The 25323-nt window shown below is 40.1% G+C and overlaps 1 protein-coding gene across 1 annotated transcript in view; it reads right to left on the bottom strand.

Moving 5' to 3' along the window:
* Positions 1 to 4378: 4378 nt before the first annotated feature.
* Positions 4379 to 25323, bottom strand: part of LOC126485716 (formimidoyltransferase-cyclodeaminase-like) — a 108056-nt gene continuing 87111 nt past the window's right edge. The window contains exons 7-10 of the mRNA XM_050108895.1: positions 21747 to 21891; positions 9672 to 9833; positions 8580 to 8762; positions 4379 to 4699 (exon numbers count right to left, since the gene is read on the bottom strand). Coding sequence (XP_049964852.1) covers positions 4511 to 4699; positions 8580 to 8762; positions 9672 to 9833; positions 21747 to 21891 — 679 coding nt within the window. The 3' untranslated portion in view covers positions 4379 to 4510. The remainder of the gene's footprint in view (positions 4700 to 8579; positions 8763 to 9671; positions 9834 to 21746; positions 21892 to 25323) is intronic.

The raw sequence follows: 25323 nt of genomic DNA, 5'->3' as shown, positions 1-25323 counted from the left end.
GTTCTGCCCGTAGTTTATGACAACATAACTCACGATTTTTCAAATACATTTTTAAGCCGCATGGAAAAATTAAGAGGCTGAAGAACTAGTTTGCTAATATACAAAACTAATTACATGCTCTAAGAAAAAAGTATACGCAATGGAGGAATTATCCGAATGGGACGGGAATCGATAGATGTGATGTGCATGTACAGACAAACAAATGATTACAAGTTCATAAAAGTTGGATGATTTATTCACGAGAAAGAGCTTCATAAATCGAGCAAATCAATAACGTGTTGGCCCACCTCTGGCCTTTATGCCAGCGGTTATTCAGCTTGCCATTGATTGATAGAATTGTTGGATGTTTCCTGAGGGATAACATGTCAAATTCTGTCCAATTGGCGCGTTAGATCGTCAAAATCCGAGCTGGTTGGAGGGCCCTGCACGTAATACTCCAAACGTTTTCAATTGGTAACAGATCCGGCGACCTTGCTGGCCAAGGGAGCGTTTGGCAAGCACGGAGACAAGCAGTATAAGCTTTCGCCTTGGGCATTAGCTTGCTGAAACGTAAGCCCAGGAGAGCTTGGCACGAAGGTCAACAAAACGGGGCGCATAATTTCGTCCACGTACTGGGGTACTGTGCCGTAAGGGTTCCGCAGATGACAACCAAAGGGAACCTGCTACAAAAGAAATGCCATCCGAGAGCATCACTCCTAGTTGTCGGGCCTTATGGCGGGCCACAGTCAGGCTGGTATCACAACGCTGTTTGGGACGTCTCCAGATACGTCTTCGGCCTGAATTTCGTTGAATAGAGAAGAACTGTCTTCAGTGATGTGTCTCCCTTTGGAATGAGCCACAGGAACACGTAAGGGTTGTCCTCTGCGGAGCCTCATGTTCAAAGATGTGGGCTGAACGTATGCTTCGAAACACTTGTGCCTGCACGAGCATTGCACACTGCCATCAGATCTGCCACAGATCTCCGCCAATGCGACCTTACTGAGCCTGCAACGCTCCAACGTCCACAGTCTTTGATAAGACTTGGATGTCCAGCACCTCATCGCCCGCTCGGGGTTCCACCATCCTTCAACCACTTTTCATAGATACTCATGACACTATTACGCAAACAGACGACTAGTTTCGCTATTTCCGAGATGCTCGTTCTCGTGCTCACCGAATGACATGATCAATGACGACTTTAGCAGGCACAGGGTCAGCGAGATTGGACGTAGATCACTCGAATGGTGTCACCTGTCTTTTGCCAAGGTCGCTTGTCTCAGTGGCTTTCCTCACTAGCTATCGTTGCTAAAATTATTTCCTTTCGTCTCTCTTCCATTTATATAGTTTCCTGGCCGCGTCGGGAATCCGCAACGCCTTCTGGCGTCATTCAGTCTCGCCGAGGTCAGACGTCATAACGTCTTGGCTCATCACTTTATTTGAAAACATAAATTTGAACGATTTTTAGGCAGGGGTCTTGCTGTGAACTCAGCTTCCAAGCTATAGACAAATTCTGGCACATTAATTTTTCAGCTTTTAGATATACTATAAAACACGAAGAAATTACTTGAATGGGACGGAAACCGGTAGATGTGATGTGCGTATAGAGACAGACAAATGATTAAAATTTCAGAAAAATTGGGTGATCTGTTCACGAGAAAGAGCTTCACAAATTAAGCAAGTCAATAACACTTTGGCCCACATCTGGCTCTTATGTAAGCAGTTTTTCGCCTTGACACTGGTTGGTACAGTTACTGGATGTGCTCCTGAGGGATATCGTGGCACATTCTGTCTAATTGGTGGGATAGAGCGACAAAATCTCGAGCTGGTTTGAGGCTCTGTCCATAATGCTCCAAACCTTCGTAACTGGAGAGGGATCCAGCCACCTCACTGACCAAGGTAGTGCTCGGAAAGCGCGAAAGAAAGCAGGAGGGACTCTCGCTGTGTGCTGAAATGTAGCTCAGGAGGGCTTACCATGAAGGGCGACAAAACGGGGTGTAGAATATCGTCGCCGTACCCTCGAGCTGTAAGGGTGCCGTGGATGAAAACCAGAGGAGTCCTGCTACGAAATTAAATGGCACCCAAGACCATCACTACTGGCTGTCGTACAGTATGGCGAACGACAGTCAGTTCAGTATTCCACCGCTGACCATGTGCCTGCTGAAGTCGTCATTGATCATGTCATTCGGTGAGCACGAGAACGAGCATCTCGGAAATAGCGAAACTAGTCGTCTGTTTGCGTAATAGTGTCATGAGTATCTATGAAAAGTGGTTGAAGGATGGTGGAACCCCGAGCGGGCGATGAGGTGTTGGACATCCAAGTCTTATCAAAGACTGTGGACGTTGGAGAGTTGCCGGCTCAGTAAGGTCGCATTGGCGGAGATCTGTGGCAGATCTAATGGCAGTGTGCAATGCTCGTGCAGGCACAAGTGTTTCGAAGCATACGTTCAGCCCACATCTTTGAACATGAGGCTCCGCAGAGGACAACCCTTATGTGTTCCTGTGTTGACCGAATGAAATGATCAATGACGGCTTCAGCAGGCACGGGATGAGCGAAATTGAACGTGGATCACTCGAAACGTGTCACCTGGCCGGATGAATCGCGTTTACTGTTACATCAGGTCGATGGTCGTGTCCGTACCTGCTGTGAACAGCTGCTAGAAGGCACAGGCCAATGGGGGCAGTGCTAAGAGGGTTTGCAGGAGATATATGGTAGTAACTGAAGGTTCCACGGCAGCTGCGAATTACACGAACGTCACTGCAGACGAACTGAATCCTACATGCTTCATGTCTTCCCTGACAGTGATAGCATCTGCCACCAGGATAATTGTTCCCATCACAATGCCAGAATCGTCTTACAGTTATTTGAGGGGCATAACAGTGTAACAGTGGACTCATGTGGATGTGTTGGGCACCAAATTCGTCTGATCTGAACCCAGCGGCACACATCTGGATTACTGTTGGCGGTCATCTATGCGCCCGCAAACCACCGACGAGTAACTTATGGGGTATTGCCTGACGTATGCCAGACATCTCGTGCCACATACTTCCGAACTCCTGCCAAAAACTTGTCTACTACTCGCCATGCAAATCGCTGCTATTCTGCGTTCCGGAGGTGGGACAACTCGCTATCAAGCAAGTGGTCATAATGTTTGGCTCATAGTGTATGTACTATGTACATATTGAAATCGAATCACATATGAGGGGCGTTCAATAAGTAATGTAACACAATTTTTTCTCCGCCAGTTTCGATTAAAAAATGCAGAATTTTTTGAAGGACATCATAGAATACTCACACTTCAGCCTCAATAGTTTCATGAAATTTCTATCGGTGACGGCTCAATAAGTAGCCTTCAAAATGGGGTCTGTAACTGAGGTGCGTTCCCAGCAGAGAGCTTTCATTGAGTCTCTTTTGGCAGAAAATCAGGGCATCGCAGATATTTATAGGCGCTTTAAGAATGTCTACGGAGACCTGACAGTGAACGAAAGCACGGTGAGTCGTTGTGAGACACGCAACAATGTCGCGCAAACCTGTCCGATCTCGCGCGTGCTGGCTGGCCACAAACAGCTGTTCTGTAGGAACGTGCGGACACTCTCATTTCAGGCGGATGACGGATCACGTTCAAACACGTCGCTGCTCAATTGGACACCTCTGGTGGTAACGTTAACACTTAGTGTACTCAAAGCTGTGTGGCCGCTGGGTTTTTCGTTGCCTAACAGAAGACCATAAAGAGAAACGAGGGACCATCTGTGCGGAGTTGCTTGCGCCTTACATGGATGATGGGGAGATTATTGATGCAGCAAGACGTTGGCTCCGACATCGACCAACAGAGTGGTAGCATGGAGCCATAAAGGCCCTCCCTGTAACGTGGCGTAAGGCCGTCGCATGGAACGGAGTTTATGTTGAAAAATAGGATTCTGTAGCCAAAAGAGCGGGAAATAATATGGTGTACTGGAATCCTGAATGAAACCAATATGCTTTCAGGAAAAAAGGTGTTGCATTACTTACAGGCTACTGAAGATGCTTTAGAAATAAAAGTAATTGGAACGTATGTAATAAACCTTTAAAAGTACCATACTTCATGTGGCCACAGGCATTGATGACAGGGGTAAATAAAAATAAAACTACAAAGGAGAGTCTGTACTCCTTAGCTTGAATTATATAGTCTCGTGTTTCCTTAATACGAGCAGTATCGTTAAATTTTATCTACACTGCATCTAGTTCAGCATTATCCCGTAAAGATGTATTACATTATAGAAATACTCAGATTCTTGCTAGTATTTATGCCCTTACAAATGTTGTGTAAGTAAGTGTGTAATTTTTCATTACTGGCAAACACCTTTAATCCATAAAATCTTTTAATGAGTTGTTACTCTTACCAAAGAAGGAGGCTGACTGATATGAGGTTATATTTGTTATGTGAAAACGTTTTATTGTCTCTACATGTACATGCAGCTACACTGGGTAGCAGTAATGAAAAACAGACAATACAAAATATTATCAACATTCCGCATGCTTTACATTTTTTGTGAATTACTCTTTATTCAGTCTGCGCTGCAGGATTTCAAGAACCTTCTGGCAGCCTAATTCTGCTTCAGAGATGGCAGACTTGATAGATTCCAGTGTCTTCGTTTTGAAGCTTTTGTCCTCTATGTTCTTCAGATTAATAGTTACGTTATAGCTGGCTCCTATTACAGCTGTTCTCAAGCACTGCGCTCCAACCTGTTGCGATAAAAACATTTGTAACTTTTTCGCTAAAAGAGCAACATACAGTACTGACTAACTAGGTTAGATGATTCAAAGAGCAGTATACAATAGTTAGACGATAACAGAGACTTATAAAAGGAAAAGGAATTTAACTTGAGGTGGGTAGGTATCAGAGAGAGAGAGAGAGAGAGAGAGACAGAGAGAGAGAGAGACAGAGAGAGAGAGAGAGAGGCAGAGAGAGAGATGTCTAGAACAATGTGTAATAACCTGGAAAGTGATGGTATTTGCGATTACAGTGTTAGCAACGATCATATTCATGTGAGTCACACAAAGCAAGTAAAGAGTGATGTGCTTCGATTTTGTAATGAAAGGATAGTTAAAAGTTCAAAAACTTATCTTTAAATTTTCCCATGTTGCACTGTTACCAGTGGGGGATATACTGCGGATTGACAATTTTATCGGATGAGAGCAGCAAAGATGCATGTAATTTAATCAATACATCATTAAATACGAAACAATCAAATTTGCATACCATATTTAGGTGGCAGAAAGGGGAGGTCTGTCATTACATCATACACAGAGACCTCATACTTCCCCCCTTTTCAAAATGGTTCAAATAGCTCTGAGCACTATGGGACTTTACATCTGAGGTCATCAGTCCCCTTGAACTTAGAACTACTTAAACATAATTAAGGACATCACACACATCCATGCCTGAGGCAGGATTCGAACGTGCGACCGTAGCAGTCGCGCGGTTCCGGATTGAAGTGCCTAGAAGCGTTCGGCCAAAGGGGCCGACTCCCCCCCCCTCCCCTCCCTTTTTCATGTTTGACGAGAAGCTGTCAAATGGTGAGAAGAGAAGAGACAATCAAAATACTGGATATATCATCAGTGCGTGTTTTAATGAAAGATGGTGCCGTTTCGTGTCTAGAGGTTACATGTCTCTTGTTGGCTCCACACAGCACTTAGATGTGGTACCTTAGGCGCTCAAGGTAATCTTGGCTAATTCTGCACTATACTGCAACCCTCTGGAAACTGTAATGGCTGCACGCACATAGTTTCCCTACACCCATATTCTCCAAGCCAGTGACAAGTGCGTGGCGGAGGTTTCATACAACTCTACCCGTTATTAGGGCTTCTTCCAGTTCCATTCACGTACGGATCACGGAGTGAATGATTGTTTAAACGCCTCTGTCCGCGCTGTAATTACTCTCATCCTCACGATCCTGGCGGCAGCGATGTGTAGGGGTTGTAGTACACTCCTGTGTTTATCCCTCAAAGTCAGTTCTTCGAATTTTGGTAGTAGCCTTTCTCGGTATAGTTTACGTCCGTTTTCAAGAATCTGCCATTTCAGTTTTCTCAGAATTTCAGTGACATTCTTCCATGGTCCAAACAAACCTCTAACCATTCGTGCAGCTCTTTTTTATGTACGTTCCATATCCCCCGTTAGTTCTGTCTGGTATGGGTCCTACGCATTTGAGTACTATTCTGGGATGTGTCGCACGAGTGTTACCTTATCAATCTCCTTTGTAGACTGACTGCATTCTGCTTTATCTACGACTGAGTCTATGTAAGCGCTCCATTTCATATCTCCATAAACTGTTAATCAGGTGATTATAAGTTGGTAGGTTCCAACTGCAACTTACTAATATTGTATTCAAGGAATACTAATTTTTATTTTTCGTTTGTGACATGCACAGTTTTACATTTGTGAATATTTCAAAGCAAGATGCCAAACTTTGCACCACTTTGAAAGCTTATCCAGATCCAAATGAATATATTTGCGCCTTTTTATAGACAGTACTTCGTTATAGATAGCTGCATCATCTGCTAAAATTTTGAGATAACTATTCATATTGTTCCGCAAGTTCACTTCTACATATTCGCTGAATCTCTATCCAGGATAACAAGCTGTGTCCTCCCTGTCTTTTTGCCCCCTTTGATCATATTGTTGATAATAAGCGTAGATGCGTTATTAAGTCAAATACTTTTCGGAATTAGCGGTATGCTGCATCTGTTTGATTGACTTGATCCAACGTTTTCAGTATGCCACATGAGAAAAGTGCTGGTTGGGATTCATATAATCGAGTTTTTCGGAATCCACGCTCGTTGGCGCGAGAAGGTCATTCTGTTTGAATCACCTCATTATGTTTCGGCTCAGAACTTGTTTCAAGATTCTGCAACAAACGGGTGTCTAGCGTACTGGACGGTAGTTATGTGGATCACTTCTGCTACCCTTCTTATAGACAAGTGTGACCTGTGTTTTGTTCTGCTACTGGACACGGTTGTTTGTTCGAGGGATCTACGGAATATTATGACTAAAGGAGATTTTGTATAAGTCTAATGGAAATTCCATTGAGTCCTGGGATTCCGTTCAGTTTTGGCGATTTTAGCTACATATCACTCCTTTTTGCATGTGCTGCGAGAATTAAATAGGACCAATATTCCTGATTTTTCTTTTGTAAAGGAGCATTTGAACACGGCGTCCAGCATTTCTGCTTTTGCTTTACATCTCATTTCAGCTCCTATTTCGTCCATGAGCGTCTAGAAATTAACTTTTCCTGGCACTGACAGTCTTTACACACTACCAGAATTTCTTTGGGCTTTGCACGGGATCCGTCGATACTATTCTGTTACGATAATCGTTGAAGACATCATGGATTGCCCTCCTGACATCCGTATGCATTTCATTCACATCTATTTTAGTCCTATGCTTTGTTTAACACCTACTACAGTTTCGCTGTTTCTCACTGCAGTAACTCCTGTAAAAATGTGAAAATTGGCCTTCGGAACATAGGGTCATACATGCTGCGGAAGTCATCCACCAGTAGTCACGGCAATTAAATTTTCGAGTCATGGTCTTCGAAGCTTTAAGATAGTTCGTTCTTGTGGTACAATATGTGTTCTCTAAATCTCATACAGGCCTTTGTTAAGTGTACCTGCGGCATTCCACTTCTCACGAAACAAACAACCTTTCCTGTCCGTGTTGTCAGTTGTTTGGCAAAGATCCCAACAAGAAAGATAATTACTACTAATTTATTTTTATATAGTAATAGGACCCATGTCAACATTTTCTCTTCAGTGCCTTGTACAACAACACGCACAGCAATAACTACTGGTGCTAGGGCGTGCTGAAGAGTAATACTTCCGAATTTTAAGAGTAATACTTCCGAATTTTTTATTCTGTGCTCTATATCGATTGAGGTATTACATGTCGAGCATATCACTCCGTCGACTTTCGCTCTTCGCTGATGCAAGTTGCAACCCTCTGTCGCTAGAGGGCTCAGAATTCTAGCGTGTAACATGGCGGTGTGTAACGTAACTATGTCGGTGCGTGAGGAACAGCTAGCTGTAACCAAATTTCTAACCACAGAAGAGTTCGTCTGCACACGGAGCACCCTCTTCTTCTATATAACAGTGCCAGACTACACTCGAACACTGTGACATCTGCAACATTCCGACGCCTTGGGTCCAATGTCATCGATCACCTTCCATACAATTCCGACACGCTCCATCAGATTTTCGTCTGTTTCCACAACTTAAAGAACACCTTCGAGGACTTCACTTTCGTAATGATGAAGCGATGCAACCTCGTGTGAGGTTGTGGCTCCGTCGAAAAAGTCAAACATTCTGCAATGACGGAATCAACAAACTGGTCTTTCGTTGGGAGCAACGTGTTCGTCGCCAGAACGACTACGTTGTGAAATAAATAGGTATATTTGAAGAATGAAGATGTAGAATGTTAATAAAGTTTATTTTATTTAAAAAGCTTTAAGAGTTTTCACGTAAAAAGTTCAGAGACTTTACTTTTCAGGACGCCCTCGTATTCTGCAGCAACGAAGTTTATCAGTAACATTTAAATACTGGAACTTAACAATGTAAGTCTTAGGTTCACCTGTAAGTCTGATATTGTCGTAGAGTTTCCAACTTCAGCCAAGTCTGCAAATGAAGTCCACAGGCTGTTAGCATTTTGTATTAATATCTGAGGAATTTCAATGGCTTTCATTAGCCCTTTTTGCATAGCTGCTGTTCTTGCTTGAGCTTCCTCTTCCGTTCTCTTAGGCATTTTTAAAGCCTCCTGGAAAACAAATGTTCTCTATTAATGTGTGTAAAGAATCTAAGTCTTCACAATATACATGAATATTATAGGCAATACATTTACTTTTTGGTGATGTTAAGAGACAGATATTTGCAGCTAATTTATCCAATACTGCAAATTATTAACATCCCTGCAAAGTTTTATTTCATTGTACCTAGCAGGAAATTTGTTGGTAACAATTTTCTTTAAAAAGCATCAACATATTCAAGTAAATATTAAGTTACTGATACCAGTAAAAGGATTGTACATGTTTCCAATGTAAGTGAGAAAAAACAGCTTTTTTCAAGGTGAAGTGTATATTGTGACAGTTAACTATAGGTCTACATCTAACTAAAAAATAATACACAGCTCTTTAAAGCAAAATAAAGTGCAAATGCCTTTGAAAATAACCAAAGAAAAGATTTTACTTTACTCTGTAACAAATTGATTACGTATAATGCCAAACATTAGCCTACAAAATATGCAGAGTAACACTATATGAAATTAGGAGTGTAATATTTATTGTTCTGACATATTAACTAGAAGAATATAAAACTATTTTTTGCTGATTGTGTCCCATAGCTTTGATAAATTGTAGAACAGCCACCATATAATACAGTAAGCTGCTTTTAAATTACGCTCCAATTACATTAAAGAAAAATAGAATAGCAGCCTATGATGTTACATGATGTAATTTCTGCAATTAAGAATTTCCTTGCTGCTCGAAGTATGCAACTACTGTGTCATAGTTGCAGAATATGACATAGATTCTACATGAGAGTTTGGTGTCTATTGGAAAGTGTGTTATGTATAACATGCAATAAGTGACATGAACACTGATGTTGGTTGTATTCAAATTCATTGTTTAATAATGTGTCATGCATATCTGCATGGGTACATTTACATTACCATGTAGGTGTCAAAAGCCTGGCTGTCCTTGTCAATAAGGGTAACAAATCCTTCAATGGATGCATGTATTGTTGGAACAATCTTCCTTATTTCTGCATCTACAGCTTCAAATTGTCGCTTTCCATATGTTAGTTGACCAACCATAGTTCCTAAGCCAGCAGCCTGTGTGATAAAAATATGAGAATACTAAAAATTAAAAAACATTTTCTAATCTAAATTGTATACTTCAATATTTCATCTTAAGATTTTTTTTCTTTTTACAATTAGGTCCTACTAGCTGCAAAACATAGTGTTGCGCAGGTCAGAATAGACAGCACAATTGATGGCATGAAAACCATTCTCCCTGTCATTTATATACCGATGTATATTTCATTAAACATATGATCTATGTGGTGTATACTAAAATAATTAATCAACGATGCAAAAAAATATTATTTAAATAAAGCAGCTCAGAGCCAAAAGTTACTTGATTTAATAAGAAATGTAATTTTTTTATTAATACACGTATTTATATTTTCATTTTTTTACACTTGCTTATATACTATATTTGTACTTTTATTGTTGAGGCTATAAATGAACAACATTTGAGGTGATCCAACTCATGAGCACGTGACGTACAAGAAGCCCTGTGAAAAACAATCACATATAATCAGTCATATCTGGTGCCATTCCGATCATATAACTGAACAGTTCTGCTGGTGGTGCTTGTAATGCTATATCCCTGATACAGCACATGTCTAGAGCTTCACCTTTAAATTTCTTTTGCGCAGCGGTATTTGCAAGTCTTTTCCATTTTTCCGATGACGAAATTTGGATGTTCATTGTATTTTTTCATAGAATCTTAACGGAATGCCTGAAGTTCATAACGGTAATTTGTATGTACCGTAAATCATTGATTTTCGCGCAGAGTGGTCATTCTTGCTCTGTCTTGTTTATTTCGCATTTGACGGTGATTAGCTGGTTCACGGTTTGTAAGTGAACTTAGTATAATTCGCACCTCTTCCTTAATGTTCGCTATTTGTTCGTCACTTCGCCTTTCTATTACAGTATTTGTTGAACTCCTTCTTACAGTATTTGTTGGACTCCTAGAATTTTCATAAATCGTCTTTCCATTTCTTCTTCTGTTTTGTTTCTACGTGCATCTTTTCTTCTTTGTGAATTCACATAAGATTGTGTAAACACTTTTGTCGACACACTTTAGCTTTTGAACATTCAAAATATTTTTTTTCGAAACGCTTTACTATTTTAATATTAACTTTTTACTTTTTGTTATTTTTCTCTTTGATCTTCTCTTGATCGCTGTTAAAATGTGATCGACGAAAACCCGCTGAACTGAGATTTATATCGCCGATCGAAATTTGGTATATTCTGTTTAGATATTGTATAACATTCAAGTGTATTCGAGTCCGGAAATTGAAGAAATTTCTCGAGAATTTAGCCTTATGCATATTCGAGAATGGATATCTAATTTTTTTGAATATTTTAGAATTTTCTGTGAGATTAAATTTTGGAACTTTCTAGAAAATTCTAAAAGAATTTAAAAAATTGTGAAAGATTTAAGCTGTAACTTTTAAATATTTCTACATCTGCATCTACATGGATACTCTACAAATCACATTTGAGTGCCAGGCAGAGGGTTCATCGAACCACCTTCACAATTCTCTATTATTCCAATCTCGTAAAGTGCGCGGAAAGAACGAACACCTATATCTTTCCGTACGAGCTTTGATATCCCTTATTCTATCACGGGGATCGTTTCTCCCTATGTAGGTCGGAGGAGAAAGTTGGTGATTGGAATTTCGTGAGAAGATTCCGTCGCAACGAAAAACGCCTTTCTTTTAATTATGTCCACCCCAAATCCTGTATCATTTAAATATTCTCTCCCCTATTTCGCAATAATACAAAATGTGCTGCCCTTCTTTGAACTTTCTCGATGTACCCTGTCAATCCTATCTGGTAAGGATCCCACACCGCGCAGCAGTGTTCTAAAAGAGGACGGACAAGTGTAGTGAAGGCAGTCTCCTTAGTAGATCTGTTGCATTTTCTAAGTGTCCTGCCAATAAAACGCAGTCTTTGGTTAGCCTTTCCCACAACATTTTATGTGTGTTCCTTCTAATTTAGCTATATAATTCTATTCATAGGTGTTTTTGATAGTTATGGTTATTAATAATTATTGATAATAATGTTATTTTCGGCGCTACAGATAAACACGAGTGTGAGAAAACGACATTTGCCACCCAGAGTCACCCATTTCCACCCACCACGACGTAACTCCCTTCCTAATAGCAGGAGGGCAAGAGCTGTCTACCATCACCACAACAGCGAGAGGGTGAAAGTGAGTGGTCATGGAGAAAAGTGTGTCTTTACATGCACACGCTTGCCTTTTATTCGTATATATTGATATACTGATTAACCGCAGAAATAACAGAATTTCAAAATAACCTAAATCGTTAATGTTGCAATAGCTCGCCTTTCAGGAGAGGTCTGGCAAAGTATAGAGGAGCAAATGATCTTTTAGAAGTATGTGATATTATGAATATTTTGTGCTTCCTTGAAAAGATTGCAATCCTTTTCCTGGGCTTTGGCCTGTACTCACGGGGTCGGCATATTAACTTCGGTATTTGGCAGTGTTAGTGGCAGAGGGTGACGGCCTACCCCTCCAGTCGCGACCTCTTCTCTCTCCCCTCTACCAGAATTGGCGTACCCCCACTGTCAGCGTCTGGTGTTATCCTATGGACGATTTTTAATCATTTGCGTACCATACAACTGAAGCGAGACATGTGTACCAGCCTGGTATTCACCTAGTCGAATGTGGGAGGCCGCCTAAAAGCCACATAAAGCCAGATAGGTGCCCCTCCCCGAACCCCGGAAACGGCGTGCTAGCGCGCGCAACCAGCGGGTCAAGTCTTCGTTTTTAGGGCATTTATGTTGACCATAATCATTACAGTCATTGGCTCTGAAGAGAGGAAGAGTCCACAATTCTTGTACAAGCTAAATATAAGAAATCTAAAAAAATGCAACTATTACCATAAATAAGGATCGCAGTAATTTATCGCTCCAGCTTTTACAAATGGATTAGGTTGTTGTGGTCATAAGCCCGAAGACTGGTTTGATGCAGCTCTCCATGCTTCTCTATCCTGCGCAACCCCCTTCATCTCCGAGTAACTACTGCAGCCTACATCCTTCTGAATCTGCTTACTATATTCATCTCTTGCTCTTACTCTACGATTTTTATCCCCACACTCCCCTCCAGTACTAAATTAGTGACCCTTCGATGTCTTAGATGGGTCCTACCAACCGCTCCATTCTTCTAGTCAGGTTGTGCCACAAATTTCTTTGTTCCCCAGGTCGGTTCAGTACGTCCTGATTAGTTACGTGATCTAGCCATGTAATCGTTAGAATTCTTCTGTAGCACCACATTTCAAAAGCTTCTATTTTCTTCTTGTCGAAACTGTTTATCGTCCATGTTTCAAATAGTTCAAATGGTTCTAAGCGCTATGGGACCTAACATCTAAGGTCATCAGTCTCCTAGACTTAGAACTACTTAAACCTAACTAACCTAAGGACATCACACGCATCCATGCCAGAGGCAGGATTCGAAACTGTGACTGTAGCAGCAGCGCGGTTCCGGAATGAAGCGCCTAGAACCGCTCGGGCACAGCGGCCGGCGTCCATGTTTCACTTTCGTATATGGTTACACTCCATACAAATTTTTTCAGAAAAGACTTTCTGACTCTTAAATCTATACTCGACGCTAACAATTTTCTCTTCTTCAGGAACGATTTTATTGCCGTTGCCAGTGTACATCATCAATTATTTTGCTGTGCAAATAGCAAAACCCATCTACTAACTGATTTAATTCAGTCATCAAAAAACCTCAAAGTTCATATTTCTTCTCCGTGAACTTTAATTCCTACTCCAAATTTTTCTTTTGTTTCCTTTATTGCTTGCTCATTGCACAGATTGAATACCACAAGGATTGGCTAAACCTTGTCGCACTCCCTTCTCAACAACTTCCATAGCCCTCGACTCTCACAACTGCCGTCTGGTTTCTGCACAAGTTGTAAATAGCCTTTCGATCCTTGTATTTTACTCCTGCAACCCTCAGAATTTCAAAGAGACTATTCCAATCAACATTGTCAAAAGTTTTCTCTAAATCTACAAATGCTGTAAACGTAGGTTTGACTTTTCTTAACCTGTCTTATGAGAGAAGTCGTCGGGTCAGTATTGACTCGCATGTTCCTACATTTCTCGAATCGAAACTGGTCTTGCCCAAGGGTGGCTTCTTCAAGTTTTTCCATTCTTCTGTAAAGAATTATTTTGCAACCTTTACTTATTAAACTGATAATTCGTTAATATTCACATCTATTGGCACATGATTTCTTTCGAATTGGGTGTATTATATTCTTCTTGAAGTTTGAGGTTATTTCGCCTGTCTCATGTATCTTGTTCACCAGATGAAAGAGTTTTGTCATGTCTGTCTTTCCCAAGTCTATCAGCAGTTCTAACGGAATGTTCTCTACTCTGGGGCCTTGTTTCGATTTAGTCTTTCAGCGCTCTTTCAAATTTTTTCGCAGTATCATATCTCCCATCTCATCTTCATCAGGAAACAAAGGGTGTTATTAGGAAAAGGACATGTATTAAGCTATCAGGCATAATCCAACTGGGAACTAATTACATGTGGAGTCCCACAAGCTTCCCTTTTAGGGCCCTTACTTTTTCTTATGTATATCAATGACCTTTCATCAGTAACATTATCAGATGCCAAGTTCGTTTTGTTTGCTGATGATACAAACATTGCAATAAATAGCAAATCAAGTGTAGTTTTAGAAAGATCGGCTAATAAAATATTTGTGGACATTAATCACTGGTTCCTAGTCAATTCTTTGTGACTAAACTTTGAAAAAACACACTACATGCACTTCAGAACTTTTAAGGAGTGTCCCACGAGTATATGCCTAACATACAATAACAAGCACATAGAAGAAGTGGACAGTGTTAAATTCTTGGGATTACAGCTTGATAATAAATTCAACTGGGAGGACCACACCACAGAACTGCTGAAGTGTCTTAACAAATCTCTATTTGCAATGCGAATTCTGTCAGACATAGGGGATATAAAAATGAAAAAGCTGGCATACTATGCTTACTTTCATTTCATAATGTCATATGGGATTATTTTTGGGGGTAATTCATCAAGCCAAGCTAAAGTTTTCAGGACACAAAAACGTGCAACAAGAGATATCTGTGGTGTGAACTCAAAAACATCCTACAGAAGCCTGTTTAGGGAACTAGGGATACTAACTACTGCTTCCCAATATATTTATTCCTCAATGAAATTTGTCATTTAAAATATATGACTTTTTCAAACCAACAGCTCAAGTCATGGAATCAATACTAGAAATAAGAATAATCTTCACAAGGATTTAAAGTCTCTTGCTCCTCTTGTAGAAGAAGGTGTGCATTATTCAGGAACACACATTTTCAATAACTTGCCAGCAGCCATAAAAAGCTTAACAACCAATGAAATTCAGTTTAAGAAAAGCCTAAAGGATTTATTGACAGCCAACTCCTTCTACTCCATTGATGAATTTCTCAGTAGGACCAACAGATTCATATATATATATAAATATATATAATATAACTTCTGCACCATTTCAGTTCAGTAATGTGTTCATTGTAAATGAGTATTGTAGTAGTTCTATTACATGTTTATTACCTCATTAATAAAAAAACTTTTTTATTTTAAATTCTGTGCATTAATGTTTGTGAAATGATTCTTTCATATTGTGTTCATTAAAAAAAATGTCGATCATTCCACTTGGGACCTGTGGAAGGTACATTAGCTTATTTGTTTCAGTTGTAAATATTTGTCATATATTATTTTTTTCTGACATGTTCCACATCCTGGAGGACGTACTTGCTGTGGATCAATTGGAATGAAAGCAAATCTAATCTCATCTAATCTACGTTCCCTTCCATTTCTATAATATTGCCCTACAGTATATCTCCATTTATAAACCCTCTATATGCTCCTTTCATCTTTCAGCTTTCCCTTCTTTATTAAAGACTGGTTTTCCATCGAGCGCTTGATATTCATACAGTTGCTTCTTGTACCTCCGAAGGCCTTTTTAATTTTCCTGTAGGTAGTAGCTATTTTTCCTCTAATGATATATGCTTCTAAATTCTTAGTTTTTTCCTCAAGTCATTCCTGGTAGCCATTTTGCACTTCCTGTTAATATTTTTTAGACGTTTGTTTTCCTTTTTGCCTGCTTCATTTGTTGCATTTTTATATTTTCTCCTTTCATCAGCTAAAATGAATATATTTTTTGCTACGCAAGGATTTTTTTACTAAGCCCCGTCTGTTTCCCTATTTGAGCCTCTGCTGCTTACACTATTTCATCTCTCCAAGCTACCCATTCTTCTTCTACCGTATTCCTTTCACCTGTTCTTGTCAATTGTTACCTAATGCCCCTCTGAAACTCTCAACAACCTATGGTTCCTTCCACTTATCCAGATCCCATCTCTTAAATTTCTTACTTTCTTGCAATTTCTTCAGTTTGTATCTACAGTTCATAACCAATACATTGCGGTCAGAGTCCACATCTGCCTCTGGAAATGTCTTACAATTTAAAGTCTGGTTCCAAAATCTCTGTCTTACCATTATTTAATCAGTCTGAAACCTTCCAGTGTCTTTATGTCCCTTCCACGTACTATATCTTCTTTCATGATTCTTAAACCAAGTATGTGGGATGATTAAATTATGCTCTGTGTAAAATTCTACCAGGCTGCTTCCTCTTTAATTACTTTCCCCCAGTCCATGTTCAGATACTATTTTTCCTTCTCTTCCCACCCCTACTATCGATTTCTAGTTTTCCACCACTATTAAATTGACTATCTGAATATTTTTTTTATCTCATCATACATTTCTTCAATCTCTTCATCGTCTGCGGAGCTAGTTGTCATATTAATTTGTACTACTGTGGTGGATGTGGGATTTGTGTCTATCTTGGCTACAATAATGCGTGCACTACGCTGTTCATACTAACTTTTCTCATTCATTGTGAAACCTACTCCTGCATTACCGCTATTTGGTTTTGTATTTACAACCCTGTATTCACCTGACCAGAAGTCCTGTTCATCCTGCCGACGAACTTCGCTATATCCCACTATACCTAACGTTAACCTATCCATTTCCTTTTTGTAAATTTCCTAACCTACCTGCCCGATTAAGGGATCTAACATACCAAGCTCCGATCCACATAACGTCAGTTTCGTTTCTTCTGGTAACAAAATCCTCCTGAGTAGTCCCTCCCTGGAGATCCGAATGGGGGACTATTTTACCTCCGGAATATTTAACGCAAGAGGATGTCATCGTCATTTAACCATACCGTGGAGCTGCATATCCTCGGGAAAAGTTACGGGAGTAGTTTCCCGTTCCTTTCATCCCTTTCATATGTGTGTGAAATCTTATGGGACTTAACTGCTAAGGGCATCAGTCCCTAAGCTTACACACTACTTAACCTAAACTATCCTAAGGACAAACACACACACCCATGCCCGAGGGAGGACTCGAACCTCCGCCGGGATCAGCCGTACAGTCATGACTGCAGCGCCTAAGACCGCTCGGCTAATCCGCGTGGCCATCCGTTTGCAGTACTAGCACGGCAGGGTCGTATTGGTTGAAGTTAAATGGCCAGATCAGTCAGTCAACCAGACTGTTGACCCTGCAACTAAAGAAAAGGCTGCTGCCTCTCTGCAGGAAACACACGTTTGTCTGGCCGGTCAACAGATACCCTTCCGTTGTGGTTGCACCTACGATACGGCTATCTGTATCGCTGAAGCACATAAACCTCGTCACCAACGGCAAGGTCCATAGTCCATGGGTGGATACAAATGGATATGACTGAAAATAACAGCGATAGTGTCCAAAATAAACATATCGGTAGGAGAGGAAAGTTGATGGTGAAAAAGTGAGCTATCAGCTCAAATGATCGTCCAGGTTTTTCTGAAGTCAGGAATTGCGCTGCCTGTTTAAAGAAGGGTATTATCTGCTTCATAAAGGCATGTTATTCAAAGATAATGAAATTTAGTGCATTAAATGAATTGTGTTTCAGTTGTGTTTGCATTTTCGTTGTTAGTGGAGTACAGTCTCTGGGTGATGTTCGCAATTTAATGCCTTAAAGAGGCAATTTGCTCCTGGTTTTGAAGGGCAGAATCCTCAGACTACTTGAAAAATGCCATACACTGAGCGCAGTCTCAGCAGTGATGAGTGCTCTGCAGTATCATTTCAAGATTTTATTTAAATTCTGTAATGAAGGACACGTTACCCATAGGCAAAAAAGTCTCATATCAAGTGTAACCACTCCACAGTGAGATTGATATCTATGATATTGCCGCACGAAATTCAGCAATGTCTGCAAGATTACAAGAGGATTTGCGGGTTCTTGAAAAACTGAGCACAGGAGAGTGAGAGCAAGTAGTAAGTAAACAACACGAGCGGTAGTCTAGGTTCTGCTCATAACAGCGCAGAACCACCTACATTTATTGTCATGTGTCGGGCAACGTTTGAGGACCAGTACTTAAGACAGACTGTAAAACCTTTCTTCAGTTATCGTTCTGTATCTTATGTGAGAACTACAGCGACAGCTTAAGGATGACTGGCATGTGCTTGGAGATACGCGACCACTCTCTCCACAGTCCTCTCTCAAATGTACCTGATAGGCAATGACAGTAGTCGTAAGAAGTACCCTCCACCAAGTACAAAGGCTTGTAGAGTATTTATGTACATACAAACAAAGCTTAAATAGGGTTATATTTGGTACTTGACGATTAATGTCGAAAGCACGCTAATAGCAGTGGTAGAACTGGCAGGAGCACTATATGACAAAATACAGGACGCACGAAACGACAAAAAATAGCGAGGTGTATTACGAGAGAAGGTAATGAATATGAAACTTTGGTTACATGAAATTGTTTCCTGAGGAGCTGTGAAGAGAAGAGAAAAGGCTTAGAGGTGTGATACAGACGGACATACAGCGCATTCTGGCCCCTCCTGCGGCGTGGAGGTGGATGAGCTGTTGCTGTGTGTATGTGTGTGTGTGTGTGTGTGTGTGTGTGTGTACTTCGAACGTAAGCACTATAAATGTAAATAGAATGGCGAAGAAATATCACTAGGACATTTAAAATTGATGATATTTACATGTTTGTACCATGTAATTGTGTGCTCATAAATAAAGAGGCGCAATGCCAACTGTCACGTTTGAAAAGAGAGGAACATAGACATCAGTTTGCTGCGGACAATAGCTTGGAGTACTTACCACATCTAATCTCACACAGAGATAACGTGACAAAGAAAGTAATTCATTTCCCACTGTCACTGCCAGTTCCAGTATTATGAAACACACATTCATCTATTGTAACATCATCGTGCGTGGCATTCTGCTCCCACAAATGATAACGTCTTCGAATTCCTATAAAGTTGAGTTAAGATAATTTTTTATAGTCTCCATTCCTTCATTCCCGCCTTAATGGGGGTATTGCACTGAAGTTTAACATATTTATGTTTCACCAGTTGAAAGTACGCACATGGAGATCTAAATGTATCGTTTATTTTATTTATAAACACCGAGTCCCAATTAACAGATATTAAAATCCACAGCTCCCGTTGATATACTTATCCTGTGGTCGTTGGTTGTCCCGAGTTACAGGTCCGAAGATCTGTTGTATCATTCCGACGATCTTGGCTTTATAAATAACAAACAGAAACGTTGAATAGTGTTCGTTCAGTATTGTTCTGTTCAAAAACTAGAACATTCTGCTCCTGGCTTAGTCAGCGTTGCCAACATATTAACTAATAAAATCGGAAAATCACAGTCACAGGCCTAGCTAAGTCAAGCCCAGCAGACTCCAGAATTCTCCACATAAATCCCAACCTCCAGTTGACACTGCCTCCTATCTTCTGGTGCGTTGTGACATCACTTCCATAGCGACAAACAACCTCCAAGTCAAGATTAAAGACACATTTTGTGAATCAAATAAGTTTCACCTAATTTTAACTTAACTGATGGCCTATTGCAGGAATTATTCAGAGCATCTATGTAAATGACCTTCGGAGTCTCTTACAAATTACTGCTTCTGTTTGCATGCAAATCATGTTTACAATATAACGATTGAATCAGTCTGAATTGAGGAAGAAGGGTGCGTGTGTGTGCAGGGTGAGGGGAGGGGAGGGGAAAGAGAGAGAGAGCTAGAAATATCAGAATAACAATAATCGCTAGAAAAATACCATGTCGTAAAAAAGTGAAACGGAATGTTGTTGTTATGTGTATCAAACGATTCCATTTCCTAAGATAATTGTGAAACTGAAACTGGATTTCGCTTAGTCAGAATATTAAGTAAATTGTCTATTTACCTTTAGTGGTGTTTCAATAAATTAATAGCAACCAAAACCTCGTTTTTTACGCAAAACTTGTTATCAGAATCAGAATATTTGATCTCTTGCTTCTATTGAATAGCCTTTATTGCACGAAAAGGTTTTTCTAAAAAAAGAATCGAAATTAAGATGAGCAGCACATGTAGATTAGATTAGATGTACTTTTCATTCCAGTTGTTTCTTAGTGAGGGGATCATTGTGGAATGTGGAACCTATGACTAAATATTTACAGAATAAGAACAGATATGCTAATGCACCTGCCAGAGATCCCAAATGCAATTGCCCTTGTGGATGTGGAATCGGTAAAAAAAAGAAAAAAATGAAGCACTTTTACATTTAAAGGGACGTAAAACTTGTCATCCAATTTAAAGTGTTCAATATCCTTAGGTGCATATGATAATTCGTAGGCTATTGCAAGACGCATCGTCAAAAAAAAATACAAACATTTTACAAAACTTATTTATAATGATACCATCGCTGCACAAAATTTCTACAGAAATCAGGGAGTAAGCAGTATTCACATTATGCGATATTATAAACAACATACACGTATCAATTGCTTCTTCTAAGTGTATCCGTTACAATCTCGATGTAAGTTTGTGTAGTTTTTGCTTTATTACTTCGCCTCTGAAATAGTGAATACAATCCTTGGCGACGAAAATATTAAATCACTGGTGCGAATCTGTTTCCCACCGCTTGTTTTATCACTAGATTTTGTTAATGAAAGAACGAGCAATATGTTTTGGCTGCTCTCGTAATTGCACATTTGCCATATTTCTGGTTGGACTGTTGACTTCGACCTTGGTGACGGAAGCCACTGCCCGACGATAAATACTTATTAATAAATAAAGTAATCTAAAAATCTTCACTTATTAATAATTTAGTAATTTGGAACCTACTGTTGCTAATCCGTTTTCTGTTTAAGTATTTTGTTATAGATTTTTCGTTGTGGCGTACAATAACATGTACGACATACGTTGTTGCGAGAGACGTATTGAATAGTCGAGAGAGGTATTGAATAGTTCCCATCCTCGCACACCAGCGTTAATTAAGGAGGAACGGACCCGCAGCATAATCTTCGGAACAATTACTAGCTGTCCAATTGGTAAGACTTTGCAAACAGTCAGTGTGGGATAAATATACCGCTATTATTAACTAAAATATAATAGAATATCAATAGGATACAACAAGCTCTCAATCAAACATTGCAGGTTTAGTTCATGAGAGGTACCCCCACAAAACCTATAACGTAATTGCAAATAAGAGGTGCTTCTGACTTGGAATATATGTTAGTGAAGCTGGGTGTAATTTTTAAAAGAGAAGCTAAATACGAAAAGTTGGACCACATGAAGAAAGTTGATTAAGTAAGTAGAAGGAAAGTAATCGATATGGAAGGGACGGGTAATATCATGCAGTTTTGTGTAGCAGCTCAAAGTGACTAAAGTGTTACATCAGAACCAACTTTTATTACATAAAATTTTACTTTACACTTTATACAAGAGTTTTCCTCTGAAGCAGTCGATTAGGAATACATCGACTAGGCGTAGTCGATCTCTGATTTATGAAAAGAGCGGCGGAGTAAGTAGAATTACATCACACGTCGAGAGAAAGAGCCAAGACTGAGGGTGTTGTGGGCTTACCAGAGCTGCCAGCAGGGCCGATACTGAACCACCACCCGGTGCTGGAGTTCTGGCCGACACTGAATTCACAAATTCCGTTAACGTCAGCTTCGACAGATTTCCAGAATTCTGTGTGTCTTTTAGCCGGTATTCCAGTATTCTTTCCCTGAAAAACCAAGAATGAAAAAAGAAGTGCAACATTTTGCTTAGACAAGCAAAAAGCGTAAACACAACAGAGTGAAGAATAAAGAAAAATAGATGATGTGGAACACATATCGTCCTTTGCAATGTCCCTCTTTTGGTGATCGTTTCTCGTCGCCTTTCTGAAAACAGGAACCGAATCTACGGCCACAACGTCATAGACCTATGCATGAAAGCTACGTGTCTGTCAAATCAGTTTTCGGAGTAAGCGGCAATACGTTTCATAAATCGTGTCTGATGCTTCTGTAGCGACACTGTTTCGATATCAGTTGTATGTTTCACCCACTGTATTCACGATAAACGTTTATTTGCAATCATTTGCTTCATGCTATCATTTTCAGGTTTCTAATTGGCTACTTAGTTATTACTGCATACTGCGGAAGGTGCTTGCAGAGAAAACCAACTGTAATCGCTATGCAAAAGTAGTAAGATATTTAGTTTCTCACCGTATAGCAAAGAGTTCTATTGGTGCGTATTTCACCATCTTCTTTACGAATTCTATATAGTGGAGGATAGTGCAAATAACTTTTCCTTCAAGAATCGTGTTTATGAATATCACTATCAGTATCAAACTTGACTTGCTTGTATAGCTGAACGGAAAGCGCCAGAGCTTGCGGGGCAAGAAACTGAGCTGGACACAGATCGACCATTGGTTTGGTACATCAGCCAGCCTGAGTGTCGTTTTTAGGTGATTTTCGCGTTCGTTTAGCAAAACGTAAGGCTACTATCTAATTTACGAATCACAAATCGGAATACACAAACAATTAAAATCGATAACATACAGAACAAAGTTCAAGAGGCGTAGCCATAAAGTTTTAGTTATCGCATCGAAAAGATAAACTTACTTAATTTTTAGTTTATATGCGAGTACATGTCTGTAGACCCGGCTCACACTGAAATTTCCTCATCGCAAATGGTTCAAATGGCTCTGAGCACTATGGGACTTAACTTCTGAGGTCATCAGTCCCCTAGAACTTAGAACTACTTAAACCTAACTAACCTAAGGACATCAAACACATCCATGACCGAGGCAGGATTCGAACCTGCAACCGTAGCGGTCGCGCGGTTCCAGACTGTAGTGCCTAGAACCGCTCGACCACCCCGCCCGGCCCTCACCGCAGTATCGTAGCATGCCGCTAGATCATTCAAAACAAAATGGCACACACCATCTGTACTTTCCAGTGTGATACGCACTTTACACTGTACTAGGGCCTATCTCAGAAACATCCATAACCGTTTACAGAGCAAATAATTCTTCACAAATCGAACTAGAATCCTCGAGTCCTGCTCCGCCACTCAGGCAGAGGTATCAATTTGATATCAGTCTGAAGAAATAAACGAGCTGTTTGTTGTGAAACCCCAATTCTATTTCGCCATGCACCGTGAAACTACTGTGAATTGCACGCCCCCTACAGCTTAGGTCCTGACTACACTCTTGGAAATATCTTAAAATTTTTAAGTCAACAGTTACAACTTCAGACGTGTGAACTAACCTAGTGAAAATTTACTACAGCGCACTATTGCTGTTTATCTTCGTATTCCGATAAGATGAGGGCGGACGGGCGTTACGGATAATGTTGCTGACCGTATGCGAGACACGAGGAGGCAGCCGGCGGTTGTGTATCTGCGCTGCACTTCCGCGCGATAGAATTTCACCCCAATACGACGCACGTGTTAGGTTAACAGTGAAGCCACTGACGACAACTACGTTAACAGTCCAGAGAAGAGTCCGTTTTGTTGTGTAAGAAGTGACTTCAACACATTGTATGAAGAGCATTGTATGTCACCGTTTCTATAAGTACATTAAAGTAGCACGACGAAGATCATTTTCGGTCAGCTTGTATCTATCACGCTTTCTGTTTAGTATACTGACAGGGTGAGCAAATACACTATCTGATCAAATCGAAAGACCTGCACCAGGCGAACGGTCTACCCGACGGAAGGCCCTAGCCACACGACATTTCATTTTTTATCAAAAGTTCTGGAGATCTATTAGTGGACATTAATAGGGGTTGTCCCCACTCTTCATCTTTATCACAGCTTAAATTCTGTTCACGACACTTCCGATGTGTCTGAATGTCTGTGAAGAAATGACAGCCCATTCTTCCTCAAGAGCCGAAACCTAAAGAAGATAGAGAAGATGGACGCTGGTGTTTGGAGTCAGTCCACTTCAAGAATGTTATTGTCCAAAAATCATTACCTCGCAGATGCTTCAAGAATGTGTCGATTATCATTCCAATACAAACTATCATCGTCTCCGAACTGTTCCTGTGCAGTACACAGTGCTCTAAACGTGTTCATATTCTTCCAGATATTGCGTTTCCTGAAGCGCAATAAGGGGTCACACCCTAACTACAAAGAGCTCTCGCATACCATAACACCACCTCCACTATACTTCACTGTCGACACTACACATGACGACAGGTAATGTTCTCCAAGTATTCACATAAACCAATGCCCTTCATCGTATTTCCACGGGGTGATTCGTCACTCCAAATCATTCGTTTTCAGTCATCCACTGTCCAATGGTGTTGCTCTTTACATCACCACAAGCCTCGCATAGCGCAGACTATAGAAATGCGTGGCTTATGACGAGCTGATTGACCACTACCCCATTCTTTTTAACTCCATACACACAGCCATTTTGTCAACTGGGCTGCTGATAAGTGATGACAGAGAAACCGCGAAAAAATCTGTGGAAATGCCACTGAATTTTGACTTTTCCCAAATACTTTTCTCAGTTGTTAAGAGCCGTTTAGTACACGGTATGTATCAACACATTCACGATAAAGAATATTCATTATCATAAACGCTATGTAACAACGAGATGGACACTGATCACAGAGTCTCGATTTTCACTAGTCTACACTCAAAATCTACCCCAGTTAAAAGTGGTTAATTCCTACACATTTCGGTGCGAAATAAACAAAGATGATGTTTCAAATGTTTGCTTAGTTCTCATTCCCTCGGAAAAACAGGAATTAATTTTACGATAGATGAAAATTTTGCAACGTTGGTAACACTTTAATTGTTGCAAATAATGGCTGTCAAAACTGAGTATGTCGTATTTCGTTCCTAGAGAAGCCATTGTGTCTACATAAATGTCCTTTGTTGTGCTTAGAAAACCTATATCCTCATCTTTCTCAGTAATTTTCTGTTTTCGAAGGCAAATTTTCACAGGTAAATAGGAAATGAAGCGCAAAAGACATAAGCATAATCCATATTTTCTAAGCTAATTTATTTTGTTTACATTTCAGATTACTATAAATTGTTAGCTGTAAAAGAGTTAACAATGTGAATAAATTTTGCTGTCTGTGCAGTGAAGTGACTTCCGCTTCTCAGAAACGTGAATCGATTTCGTTAATAGAAACAGCATATTACGATTACTTAGACTGTA

The sequence above is a fragment of the Schistocerca serialis genome, chromosome 1, assembly GCF_023864345.2.
Source record: "Schistocerca serialis cubense isolate TAMUIC-IGC-003099 chromosome 1, iqSchSeri2.2, whole genome shotgun sequence".
Taxonomy (NCBI): Eukaryota; Metazoa; Arthropoda; class Insecta; order Orthoptera; family Acrididae; genus Schistocerca; species Schistocerca serialis.
Note: the sequence above shows the minus strand (reverse complement) of the source record. Positions and strands in the feature narration are given on the sequence as shown.